Source organism: Abramis brama (assembly GCF_963993115.1).
Source record: "Abramis brama genome assembly, chromosome: 9".
Lineage (NCBI taxonomy): Eukaryota > Metazoa > Chordata > Actinopteri > Cypriniformes > Leuciscidae > Abramis > Abramis brama.
The window spans coordinates 23,382,016-23,396,507 of record NC_139971.1 but is presented as its reverse complement, the minus strand read 5'-3'; the positions used below and the strand labels follow the sequence as shown (position 1 = coordinate 23,396,507).

At 43.0% G+C, this 14,492-nt stretch overlaps 1 protein-coding gene across 2 annotated transcripts in view; it reads left to right on the top strand.

Moving 5' to 3' along the window:
* unc13c (unc-13 homolog C (C. elegans)) overlaps positions 1-14,492 on the top strand; it is a 262,698-nt gene that overhangs the window by 84,219 nt on the left and 163,987 nt on the right. For both annotated transcript variants that reach the window (XM_084123554.1, XM_084123553.1), the window contains exons 15-16: positions 1,557-1,646; positions 12,166-12,294. In XM_084123554.1, the coding sequence (XP_083979680.1) occupies positions 1,557-1,646; positions 12,166-12,294 (219 nt within the window). The remainder of the gene's footprint in view (positions 1-1,556; positions 1,647-12,165; positions 12,295-14,492) is intronic.

The window sequence follows — 14,492 nt, the reverse complement described above, 5'->3', positions numbered from 1 at the left end:
GATAGCTTTACAGCCCAAGAACACATTTTCTCTGTCTGTTGCGGATTTTGCTCATGCTGCTTTATTATGATATATTTTGTCATTGGTGCTCATGACGATGGAATACGTTTTGGTTATTAATATTGCTGCATAATGCTGCTAGGTAAATGAAGATGACTCATTTTGACATGTTTTTAACCATCCATCTCTGCCAAAGTTCCCCAACCAGAGTAAAAGGCCATTTGAAATATTAACAGGTGAAACATCCACCATCTAGAGATGTTTATCATAATGTTTCAGAAGAAACAGCTATTCAATCAAATCTTACTCGTATGCAAACTGATCTTATGTTTTACCTAATATTTATGTTTTCTATATGCAATTTCTATGCTCATTAGAGTATTGTGTTTAGGGTTGGGTATTGTTTTAATTTGATCTAGTCCGATTATGATTCTTTTTAGTCCAGTTTTGATTCCAATAAGGTAAAAAAGTCAAAACATTTAGATGTCAAACTTATTTATTCTGTGTCTTTTTGCAAAACATTCTGTTGCAGCTGAATACTATGAATACAAATCAGTAGCCTAAAGAACACTTACACAGGAACCAGAGCAAAAACAGCTAGCCTAACTAATATACATTTCAAGCACTATTAAAGACAAGTAAACAGTCAGTAATAAAATAAGAACAAATAAATGTATTAGCAATAGCATAAATTAAATCTTTTGTTCTTTTATTAACATCAATGACAGACGGCAGCAGGTATATTAGGCTGATGTCATAAAGACCGAATATACTGTTACACGTTTTCTTCCTCAACTGTTTACGTTCACTTGATATAAAACTGACTGTTTACGATGACAGATCGGATAGCTATCCGTTTTTTTTTTTTTTTTTGTAAGTACAACATTTTGTTCTCTTTTGTGTCTTCTTGCGGCTGCTAACTGATTGCCTAATCCTAACCCCACCCCCTAATCCTAACCCCACCCCCACCCCTAATCCTAAACCTACCTGGGGATTTTTAATTGTTGTTAATTTAGCAACTGGTAACATCAAACTCTAATGCGATAAACTGAAATCAGTCTATAGCCACATCTATCATTTAAATTTTGATAATCTGTACTTATTTTGGATCTTTGTGTAAGCACAAACTACATGTTTTTCAGGTTGTTCCAACTTATTTTTCTATTATGCCAAAATATAGACCTATATAGTCCATCTTTCTGAGCTATGCTGTCTTTTCGCTTGCCTCTTTTCATCAAATGAAGAGTTCAGATGCAAAAGCCTCTAAGTGCCATCTGAAATTTTCTTCTAGAATGATAATTTTTATCAAGCTCGTAAATTTAAGTTCAGTAATTTCCCTTAAATGACAATTAATAGGTAATTTGCATTGCCATTTAAGTGAAATTACTGAACTTAAATATACAAGCTTGATAAAAATGATCATTCTAGAAGAAAATTTCCAATGGCACTTAGAGGCTTTTGCATCTGAACTCTTCAAATATATAGCCACAACTGTAATCTTAATGTATTTATCCTCACCCTTCAAATATAATCAGAATTTTATTCTGTGTTTGCAGGATAACTTCCCTGCTGGAAATCCAGAGAGACTCCAGGATTTAAAATCAACCGTTGACCTGCTGACGAGCATCACCTTTTTCAGGATGAAGGTACGACACTCACACTCTCACTCTCACTCTCTCTCTCTCTCTCTCTCTCTCTCTCTCTCTCTCTCTCTCTCTCTCTCTCTCTCTCTCTCTCTCTCTCTCTCTCTCTCTCTCTCTCTCTCTCTCTCACACACACACACACACACACACACACACACACACACACACACACACACACACACACACACACACACACACACACACACACATAGAGAGACATATGTGGGCTATTTAACTGGAATTAAAGCAGTGTGACTCCACACTATGACTCACACACACAATAAAAAAATAAAAAACTTCATGCATTTCATGAAAGAATTCTTTCAAATAAAAATATGAATGAAACTATCAGGGGGTTTTGTGACTTTCATGGGCAGTCAAAATATTATTGCAGTTGTTATTCAGTGTGAAGGACTTTCTAATAATTTCCTGCATTAAGTAGTCAAATATATTAAATTAAAAAAAAAAAGAAAAAGAAAATCCTGTTCAACAAACTTCCTTTCACATCATAATTTTGGATGAATCCCACAAAGTTATATTTTGCTCCAAAACCAATAAGAAAAATAAGAAATATAGTTTGTTTGCATTAGTATTGTTATTAATTTCATGACAATTAAGCACATTATCTCCCAAAATTCTTCCCCATTTCTAATTCTCAATACACCAGCGTGAATTCACTACCAAATATATATATATATATATATATATATATCATGATGTATATCATGATGTATACTGTAAATACTTTGCAATGGAAATAATAGTATTTCATGTTTCTATTCTAGCCCAAACAAACTTATACATAAACGCCCTTTGCATTGCTCACGGTATATTCAGAAAAATATCAATTTCATAGCTCAAGATTCTGTTCTAAAACGTTACATCTCTAAATCCATTAAACTCACGAACACTGAATAAACGTCTTTATCGAAAGACTGGGTGATTTATTAAGTAGGCTATTATGTCGTGTAATATTTGGGGGAGCAGCATGCATTTTGATGAGAAAATGTCATTCAAGTGTCATACAATTTAATGTGACTATATCAGCTAGAGGCACAAGTTAACATGAGTCCAGCTCCTATAATGAAACAAAGAAGACTTTTGAATTATTCCTACATCAGTTTGTACACGATAAGATGCTTTAATTTTAAGCTGACTGCTTTTCTTGACGCAGTTTGAGTCCTGTATCAAGAATGAGTTTATTGGCGTTTTTGTTAAATAAACTTTTGCCATTAAAAGCAATGAAATTCCTTGTTTTTTAATCTCTACAATACAATACACAATCATGTAGTGCAAATGTTTTATTGTAATGGGCATATTGCACAGGCTTCACGGTAACCAGTTAAACCGTAACACGGAGCGTCTATTTATTCGGCAGGATATAAAACTTTAGATCAGGGTTTTTTAACTTCAGTTGTAATCTTTACAAAGAGTAAAGATCAAGCACCTAACAAGGTCTACGCGTGTTAATTCGAATAGTTTGTTTTCCCCAACGGCATAAACGGATATGATGTTTTCGTTGCCGTTCCCAGTTAGGGCTAGACGATATGACCTGAAGTCAAAATCTCTATTAATTGAACATTTTACCTCGATTACATTTAATGAACGATTTGTTTTTGTCCTCATAGTTCATAGGTTTGTACTATAAATATGCTCAACTATTAAAGGTGGGATATTTTTTTATTTTACAATATTTGAAGGAAACCGGGCCCTGAATCGCTTGAATGTTCAAACTGGCAAGCCTTAAAACACATAAAATTGACACAGTTTTGTGAGGTTTGAGTTCCCTTTCGTGGTCATTCCGAGTTACGTCGGATGACGACGAATGGGGTTTCGCTTAGAAAGCCTGTCATCTTCGAGTATATAAAACGAGCCAATGGCAATGAAATGCCATGGGTCTGCGGAATTTGCATAGCGTATCTCCGCCCCACGCCGGGGGTATATAAGGAAGTATGCTGGCAACATGCAGATATGTTTTCGCTTCAGAGCCAAGAGTTTTCTTCACTCCTACAAGCCATTCTGTATCATCTTCACTCTACGAGACGAGCGGCTCTTCAGTGTGTTTGTGTGACGGCGTGTTCCAGCGAGATCGCATTGCCTGCTGCTGATCTGTGCAGTGATCTGCCGACAGTGAGTGTGTTTCTCCCTGTTGGGCTTAATCACGCTCGGCAGCGCTCGTGGATGAGTCATGTTTTCATTGCGGGAACATGACCATCGCGATGTTTATAGATCGAGACTCAATGATCTCTGTGTGAAAGTCCCCTCTGCCACACCCCAATCTATCTCTTCCTAAAAAGAAAAACGAGAGGGATACTTTGGCTGGTGGCCAGGGTGATCTGAGGGTTATGGTGTGGCATAATTCCGACGAGCTTTCCTCGGGCCACGCCCCCCTCCACATCGCAAACCGTGGGGCTTCCGTGTGTGCCTGGTTCCTCTCGGGACCCAGTGTTTTCATTCGGGACTCCAGCAGATGGTGTCATGTCACTCACAGCATCATAAGGCGGGCTTGATTCCTCTGGAAATGAGGATTCGACTGCGTTGCCTCCCTCGGGAGTGTCAGCGTTAGTCGAGTCAGATCCAGAGCTGATGGCCATGCTTTCCCGGGCAGCTGAAAGCATCAGTTGGAGTGGCGTCCTCCACTCCGAGCGCTGTAGGCTTCCCGGATGTGCATCAGGACGCTTCCGGGCCGCGGGAGTCCACGTGACTTTCGCGGCCCGCGGGCGTCCTTCGCCTTCGCTGCCCTTGATCGTGAGGCGATCTTGGTCTGTATGTTCTCTGTCACTATTGTGACACAGGCATGCAGTCCTGTGTGTCGCCTTCGAGGCAGTGCTGACTCTGGAGTTCTGTCAGAACCGGCCGCAGTGGAACGCTGGTCCTTCCCTGGCCAACACTGACAGAATGCGGAAACTCGACCACGCCCCCTTGCTGGGACGCTATGCCTCCCATGCCCGGCCTGGTCGTTCCGCCGCGCACACTACTGACCTCGCTCTCGGGCGACATCGGTACCTGCGTGATCCTGGGTCAGGTGGTGTCCACTAGAGTGGTCCAGACATGGGCTTAGCCAGGTTGATGTGAGGGGGTCTGGGAATTCATTTTCTCAGCTCCCCCATGTCCCAGGCTGGGCTCTTCGGCGGGGTGGCTTCGGCCACCAGAAGCAGACTCAGGTCCGTCTGCACTGATGGTCATCCATCCGTGTGGTCTCCTTAGTTTGCTTCCCGCCAAGGCCACCTCCATACGGCTCCTCCCCTCAGGCCTTCACCGGCCCTGAGCAGGAGGAGGTCACAGGAGGGCGGCGCTGCCAGTCTCCGCCCCTTAGACTGCCACGCCAGTCTAAGCAGCACTCTTGAGACGGGCAGCTTGGTCGGCGGGGTGGTTGAGGACTGCGCCCAACAGTCTTCGATCTCTCCAGAAGCGGACTGAGGCTTCTGCACTGACGGTCATCCGTCCGTGTGGCCTCCTTAGTCTGTTTCCCGCCGACGCCACCTCCATGCGGCTCCTCCCCTCGAGCCTTCACCGGCCCGAGCATGAGGAGGTCGCTGGAGGCTGGCACCGCCTGTCTCTACCCCTTAGCCGACTAACACCTGGTTAGTTGTACACATTGATGGCCTAAGACACGAAACGAGCGGTTTGTGTGAGAAAACGAACAGTATTTATATCGTTTTTACCTCTTATACACAGCCACGTCCAAGTGATCTGATCTGACGTGTACGCAGACTGGTGCATAGATATATACACTAGATGTCGCCTTAAAGACATTCGTTCCAATGAACTGCCGTAGACAAGGCGACATCTAGTGTATATATCTATGCACCAGTCTGCACACTGGACTCTTCTCATGTACTCCAGTCTATACACGTATAAATACTGTTCGTTTTCTCACACAAACCGCTCGTTTCGTGTCTTAGGCCATCAATGTGTACTTACGATGAGGAATTGTTTAATTTGGACGACGGGGAATTGTTTTAATTTGGACTCTGTGCATGCTCTTTGAGACAGTGACCATAGACCTGCATTATATGACTGACAGACAAGAACGGTTTGACCTAAAAATATCAAAATTGAAACTACTGCGGAAAAAAAGACACCTACATCTTGGATGCCCTTGAGGTAAGCTAAAACATACCAAAATTTAATTTCAAAGTTAACTATCCCTTGAAGGACGCCTACTTCCATGTCTCCATTTTACCTCGACACAGACCGTTTCTTCGGTTTGCTTTCGAGGGGCGGGCATACCAGTACGTGGTTCTCCCATTCGGGCTAGCCCTGTCTCCTCGCGTCTTCACGAAGGTCGTCGAGGCAGCCCTTGTTCCTCTCCGGGAACACGGGGTTCGCATCCTGAACTATATCGATGACTGGCTGATTCTAGCTCACTCTCGAGACCAGGTTTGCGAACACAGGGACCTTGTGCTCCGGCACCTAGCTCGTCTGGGCCTTCGGGTCAACTGGGAGAAAAGCAAACTCTGCCCCGTGCAGAGGATCTCTTTTCTCGGTATGGAGATCGACTCGGTTGCCAAGTGCGCGCAGCTTACGAGCGAGCGCGCGCAGTCACTGCTGACTTGTCTTCACCAATTCGAGGACAAGAGTGCGGTTCCACTGAAACTATTTCAGAGGCTCCTGGGGCATATGGCATCCGCAGCCGCAGTAATGCCGCTCGGATTGTTTCATATGAGACCGCTTCAGCTTTGGCTTCGCGATCGAGTCCCGAGGTGGACATGGCAACACGGCACGCTCCAAGTCCCAGTGACTCCAGCCTGCCGTCAGACCTTCACCCCGTGGACGAACCTCGGTTTTCTACGGGCCGGAGTGCTCGCCACCTCCTCATATGGAGTCCGAAGCATCTGAGGTCACTTCGAGCCATTTATATCCCGGGAGACCTGAACCAGGCAGCCGACGAGCTGTCTCGGCTTCGGCCTCTCGCTGGAGAATGGAGACTCCATCCCCAGTCGGTCCAGCTGATTTGGGATCAGTTCGGCGACGCACAGGTAGACCTGTTTGCCTCCCACGACTCGTCCCACTGCGACCTGTATTATTCCCTGACCGAGGGCACGCTCGGCATGGATGCACTGGCGCACAGCTGGCCGCGGGGCCTACGCAAGTATGCGTTTCCCCCAGTGAGCCTCCTTGCGCAGACTTTGCGCAAGATCAGGGAGGACGAGGAGCAGGTCATTTTGGTTGCCCCGTATTGGCACAACCGGACCTGGTTCTCAGAACTGGTACTCCTCGCGACAGCACCTCCTTTGCCAATTCCTCTGAGGAAGGACCTCCTTTCTCAGGGACGGGGCACCCCTTGGCACCCTCGTCCCGATCTTTGGAACCTCCACGTGTGGCTCCTGGACGGGACGAGGCAGGTTTGAGTACCCTACCACCAGCTGTGGTGGCTACCATCACATCCGCTAGAGCATCGTCCACGAGACATGCCTATGCGTTGAAGTGGAACCTCTTCGTCAACTGGTGTTCTTCTAAACATCAAGAACCCACGAAATACCCAATCAGTGTCGTGCTTTCCTTCCCGCAAGAAGGGTTGGAGCGAAGGCTGTCTCCCTCCACCCTGAAAGTGTATGTTGCTGCCATCGCCGCACATCATGACGCAGTCGATGGTAAGTCTCTGGGAAAGCACGACCTGATCATCAGGTTCCTGAGGGGAGCGAGGAGACTGAATCCTCCTCGTCCTTCCCTCGTACCCTCTTGGGACCTCTCAGTGGTTCTAACTGCCCTGCAGAGTGCTCCCTTTGAGCCTCTGCAATCAGTGGAGCTTAAGTTTCTGTCAATTAAGACAGCGCTCCTGGTTGCATTGGCCTCCATCAAGAGGGTAGGGGACCTGCAGGCATTTTCGGTTGACGAAGGAGGAGGCAGACCCAGCCTTGGCACTGCTCTGTCCAGTACGCGCCCTTCGTGCTTACGTAGACAGAACGCGGTGTTTCAGGACCTCAGACCAGCTCTTTGTCTGTTATGGTGGGAAGCTGAAGGGAAAGGCTCTCTCCAAGCAAAGGTTGTCCCACTGGATAGTGGACGCCATTGCTTTGGCATACCAGCAGCAAGGTCGACCATGCCCCCTTGGTGTGACGGCCCACTCCACTCGGAGTGTGGCACCCTCTTGGGCTTTAGCGCATGGCGCCTCGCTAACAGACATTTGTAAAGCTGCAGGCTGGGCGACACCCAACACATTTGCGAGATTCTATAATCTCCGAGTGGAGCCAGTTTCTTCTCATGTACTCGCTTCAACTAGCCGGTACTAGATTCTGCTCAGGTGTCTTCACTTGCTCGCCATTCCTCTCCACGGACGGGATATGTGCGATATTTTCCTCAGGTGAGCCTAATAAGCCCTGAGTCTCCTCCAGCACTGTCGACGTCAATGCCAGAGTTATGCCACCGGCAGCTTTCGCGCTTGACTAGGTGCCTCCATGTGCATGGTTCCCCCTCTGGGCGACCCCCGCATGTGTATTTCCACTGTAAGCCTCTCTGAGCATGTGTCTTTCCCTCGGCAAGCCACCTTGCCACCCCTGGGGTTGAAATATTCCACCTGCGGCTGGACACCCCAGTGATACTCCATATGCAGCCCCTCTGGGTCATATGTGTATTCCAAGTCCCCCCCTTAGGGCTGGGCATAATTGCATATTTCCTCTGAGATATGCTTCCCAGTGTACCTTGGTATTCCTGTGTTAAGTAGGACTCCTTCGTCCATGCTAGTCTCACGACAGGGAGCTCAGACTTACGCAGGGCACTGGAAGACAGCCGAGGTGGCGTGATTAGACTGGGGACCCCATTCGTCGTCATCCGACGTAACTCGGAGTGACCACGAAAGGGAACGTCTCGATTACGTATGTAACCCTCGTTCCCTGAGTAGGGAACGGAGACGTTACGTCTCCCTGCCACTTCCGCTGTACCGCTGGGAACGCCTGAGTTCAGTCTCGGCTCCTCAGCGAAGACATATCTGCATGTTGCCAGCGTACTTCCTTATATACCCCCGGCGTGGGGCGGAGATACGCTATGCAAATTCCGCAGACCCATGGCATTTCATTGCCATTGGCTCGTTTTATATACTCGAAGATGACAGGCTTTCTAAGCGAAACCCCATTCGTCGTCATCCGACGTTCCCTACTCAGGGAACGAGGGTTACATACGTAACCGAGACGTTTTCTTCCATGTTGGTTCTATGCCGCTGACTGGATGGTGCGAAGTCACGTGACTACACACGCAGTAGTATGTTTTTAAGGGGAAAGTATTAACAAGCATAAGAAAACTAAATAACCGGTTAGATGTTATGAATTGCGATATCGATTACTTTTCGATTAATCATCCAGCCTTAATTACAGTAATGGTAATTTAGGGTGTAATTGTCTTAATTGTCATGAAAAATAATGCCACAATGAAAACAGATCTCTGAATAGCCATAAAATATGTTTCATTTTCTTTTTTCTTATATATTTTGGGGCTGAAATATGGCCCTGACAAGTTCTTGACTTGTCCGATTGTGAATTTCTGCTATATTTCACTCATTCATTCACAGCCGTTCTGATACAGATCTCGTGTTGATTGTCTCGAGTGTAATGAGCTGCTAATCACAGCTTTCCTGATAAGAGTCCTGCATTGAGAGAGTTCTGATGGGTTTCACTTCAGCAAGCACAGATAAAGTGAATATAGTCTCTGATTGTTTTCATCATGTTCTGCTTCATCAGCTGCGAATATAAAGCTGCACTTTTGCAGTCTGTAATGAAATATTTTTCACCGGCGCTGCAGGGTTTCTATGATTTCTCATTTGTTTGCACGAAAAAAATAAAAAAAAATAATCTTTTGGCTCTTGAAATATGTACTTGAGTCAAATTTATTTGAGCACAATAACAAGAACCACTTGTTCTGGGGGTCTAGTGGCAATAAAAACGTCTTTGACTTATAGCTCAGTTCTGAGTGAGACAATACAGCCTTTTTTGAAAAGTAATAAAGAATATACTGATTTCTAGCTGTTGGGTCTGTTTCTGGAAATGTATTCAGAGCAAAAGTGCTTGTAAAATCACACTACTCAGAGCTTTAGGTTGCTTAAGGGGAACAAACCAGACTATTTTATTTAGTAGACATACTTTAAATGAGATCACGGCCATGATTGACCCCTGCTGTTAGTTCACTGAGCTTGATTTTCTGTTGTGCCGTTTGCAGGTATTTTAATAACTGACTATTGTAATTGCGGTTCAATATGAGTTGTAAAAAAGACATCAAATCCAATACAAATAATAAACAGGGATTGATTTTTTTTTTTTCCCTTCCTTTCTCCTCCCAGGCTATTATAGTTCATTTACACAGACGTGCACACATTTGCTATTTCATTTTGTCAAATTCAGTCCTTGCTGAGACATTGGCCACAAACATACAAATGCAAATATGCAAACACAGACACAAATTTAAAGTTTCCCTCAAATGTCTGTGCCATTAAACCACATGTTTTATTATTAACCCATAAACTGTGCCCTTGTTGCAGTATTAATATCATCCTGACACATTTCAGAATGCAATGACATGAATCAAGCTTATGTAGCTAGAAGCGTTTGTGTACTTGCGTGTGATATGTTTTGGGTCTTTGATGTAGATAGATAATGTTTTATTCAAAACTGTATGTGGGTCAATGATGATGTTCATTTTTATTTTGGTCTGGATCGATGAATGTATTAAAAGCTACATTAAAAATGCAATTCTTAAAAACGAGGACTGTACTGAAGTTGTTTTTGTATTATTAATATTTAAGAAAATATTATTTTATTAAACTTGTTTACTAGAACAGATATTAATGAATGAATGAATGAGGCATTTATAAAGCGCTTTCATATGTACTACTGTACATATATAAATATAAAATATATATTAATATAATAGATTTATTTAATAATATAAATTCTATTTTTGTATTAATATGTTATATTTTATTATATTAATTACATATTTTTAACTGATAATTTATGTTACTGACTTGGTGGAAGCCATTTCGTTTTCATATGACAAGAAAACCATTTTCAGGATTTTAAGTTTCTTATCTTAAAGTTTCTCAATTTATATAAAAAATATCTTTAAATAATTTAACTACTTGGCTTGTATTTTTATAAGAATTGTCATCTCCTGATTTTCTTTGTTTGTCATTGACCCACATGCAGATTTGATTGCATGTGAACTGCGAGAATTAAGGAGTGTGTTTGGATGAGTCGTACAGAGTAGACTGAGGCATGAGGAGATGATGTCACATCCACACACACACTCACACATACACATACACACCTAGCGCTGTCAGTTCCTTAGCCAGGCCTTGCATCTGTTAAAAAGCGCTTTGTCATTTTAATGACTGACAGCTAGAGTGGTCTGAGCAGGCAAATCAGTGAAGCGCGGCTAAAGAGGCAGAGGAAGCCCCGCCCACCGAGAGAACACCGCTAGGCAGAGAATGAAAACTCCAGCTGTCACAATGCATTATGGGTAATGGAAGAGTGCCCATGCCGGGGTGATGTTTATTTCTCCCCTTAGCATCCGCATTCAGAAACACCAACACGGTACAGGCAGATGAGTGGACACATTAGTCAGTTACATAAGGCAAAAGTAGTGCATTCTAATGTATATTCTGATGTTATTCATTTACATATTCTGAGGGAGTGTTTTCAGTATCTTCTTCAGCTCCTGTAAAAGGAAAGAAATACGTCCAAAATATAATAGAAAAGCAGAGAAATAGAGAGAAAAATGTGTGTGTGTTTGTCTTCTCTAATTAATGGCAAAAAGTATGAGACTTTTAGCTCGTTCTGAAGCATTTGTCGTCCTTACATGAATGATTCCTCAAATCTTGTTTGTTGTTGAGTAGAGCTGTACTGGTATTTACTAAGTGATCAGACGTATGTGATGGGGAACAAAAAAATAAAAATACTATGTACTCATCAATCGTGTAGTTAATGAACTATAAGGTTGTTTATCTTTCAACATTAGAGACTGATAGCCCCTCCCCTCCGCTATGTAATGAAAGCTGCGATGGTTGAGTGCATGAAGTGTTAAAAAAAAAAAAAAAGTGTTCAACATTCCATACCTCGTTTTTTTTTTTTTTTTTTTTTTTTTTTTTTTTTTTTTGGTTAAATAATCCATCATCTGGGTATTTAAAGTGCACTTTTTCATTTTGGAATTCAGTGTGAACACTACTCGTGCCATTTATACTATGAAACGACATAGAATTTGGATTGCGAATTGCAAATTGGGACACACCAGTTTCTCTGTTTTTGCAACCGGACCCTGAATGGTTGTAGATTCTAGTATTCTGTGTGGATTCTAATTTACACCATAATAGTACAAAACACCTTAGCAACCACATCACTATCAACCAAAGCATTCACATGGCAACACTGAAAACTTTTCAGGAAGCCATAGAAACTATTACACAGAATACCTTAGAAACGGCATACTGTATACATCATGATTACTGATTATATAAGTTGTGATGAACCATTTTAAGCATGTGTGTGTTAGTATTTGACTAATGCTGAGGTTTGTGTGTGTGTTTGTATTCTAGGTGCAGGAGCTGCAGAGTCCTCCCAGAGCCAGTATGGTAGTTAAAGACTGTGTGAAGGCCTGTCTGGACTCCACCTACAAATACATCTTTGATAACTGCCATGAGCTCTACAACCAGCTACTGGACCAGGTAAGAGCAGAGACTAACCAGCAGTTAAGAAAGGATCTAAGATCAGTAAGACCACAAACATACTGAAGTACATGAATGCAGATAATGTTTCCACAAGGTGCGCTTTAATGGGCATTGACACAAACTGTCCTCTTCTATGGTCAGTTTACTCTTTTAGGCTTCATCTGATCAGTGCTCAACACTAAGGATGTTTCTAATGTCCTGGTTAGGCTAGTGGTTTAGATTTTTGCTAAATAAATAATGATGGGTGGGTGGATAGATGGATAGAAATTGGCAGGACTTAAAAAAAATGTGTAAATGAAAAAACGTGTGGCACTGGCCCGATCGGTCCATTGACAATCTGTTAACCTTACTGTCGAGCCCTGGTGTTGAAGTGTGTTGCGGCGACTTGAATAATAACACATGCTGTTGAAGAAAACTCAGTCTGCGCCTTGAGAATTGAGATTTGTTAAATATGTACAACTAGACGACACTCTTGCAATGCATTTTCTAAGAAATAACATCTGTGATGTGTGGTGTTTCTGGACAAATTATGTGTGTGTGTGTGTCAGATAGATAGATAGATAGCGTTAGTATGCAGAACGAGAGAACAGTCTATCCTCGCTGGAAGAGAGCGTTTCTTCTCCCCCCTGTTGTAAAGTACATGCAGTGTTATGACACTATTTCTGATGCTGTTGATGTTTATGTGTGTATAGCGAGTCTCTCATTACAATGTCACTTCGATCTGATCCCTCCAGTCAGACACGACAATGAAATTTCTCATGGTCCATCCACACTACACACACACCAGCGCAGAGACATTCACGCATTCACACACAACATGATCTGATTCGTTGACCCCAGAATCCTCCGTCACAGGGATCTGCTGTAAGCACCGATGTCACGCTCGCTCAAAGTGTCATTAAAATCTGGTTGTTTTCTCTAGATGCAGCGTTTTCAGGGCCTGAAACACCCCAGATGTGCTTCAGGCTGTTTCTTGTGTCCGTATTTCATTGATTTTGAGTGTATATAGAGTGATAGTTCACCACAAATGAAAAGTCAGTCATCATTTACTAACCCTCATGTTGTTCCAAACCCATCTACATTATATCACCATTATAAAGGATATTCATGTTGCTCTTTTCTAGATCTTGACCATTTTATCAACCCCCAAAAGCACAAAAATGATTGTGATAAAAATATAACAGTCGTTCATATGACTTATGTGCTATATTCCAATAAGCCACTAAGTCTTCTAAAGCCATATGATAGCTTTGTGTTGTTTTTGAACACCCACAATAAATGTTTTTATTTAAAGGTGACATATTATGACCCTTTTCACAAGATGTAATATAAATCTATGGTGTCCCCAGAATGTGTCTGTGAAATGTCAGCTCAAAATACCCCCCAGATCATTTATTATAGCTTGTCAAATTTGCCCCTTTTTGGGTGTGAGTAAAATCATCCAGAAATAACCAGAAGCGAGTGCAGAGAGACTCAGGAAGAGGTTGCAACTTTTAGAAGCACCTGGACGTTTCTGAATGGTTAGTGGATACATTTATGTAGTTGTTATGGAGTTACATTGATTAATCTCATCGACTTGCATGGACCGTCATGTTTAACTTTTACACAAGTTGACACAGTTCCCTGAGGTCTTTATAAGACAGCTGTGACATTTTTTGGTCCAACAAATTTTTTTGGTCCACATTGGTTTTCTGTGCTCGTCTGTACAGCAACGACAGAACATTTTGCATGCTTTACTCGAACTTCTGCCTTTGCGTTAGAACTGGTTACACTGTTGTCGCTCGCGAAAACCAAATGGTGGCGCCGTGGGGGGTAAACGTGCAGATTAAGGGGAGCGAAATCGAGCTGATGTATTTAAAAAGCCATTCATTTTTTCCACTCTGATTGCACTCACTCTGCACGATGAAATTGCACTCTCACTCTCGCTCGTATCCAAGGTAAATCATCACCATTGTCATTCCTTACATGTGTTTTGTTGACCTAATTACACCGTCATTGGCTAAAATGTTTTCCTAGGTTGCTTTACTTCCTGAACAAGTACGCACCCGAGTCCGAGCCTTCACATTCACGCGAATCACGCCACAGTTCAAGTGCAACTGAACTCAGATCACCTCCTACAGGTAGTCTCGGGTTCAACCCTCCCTGGTCTTTATGACAGCTTTCACATTACCAATTTTTCATTCGAACTGTGTCCT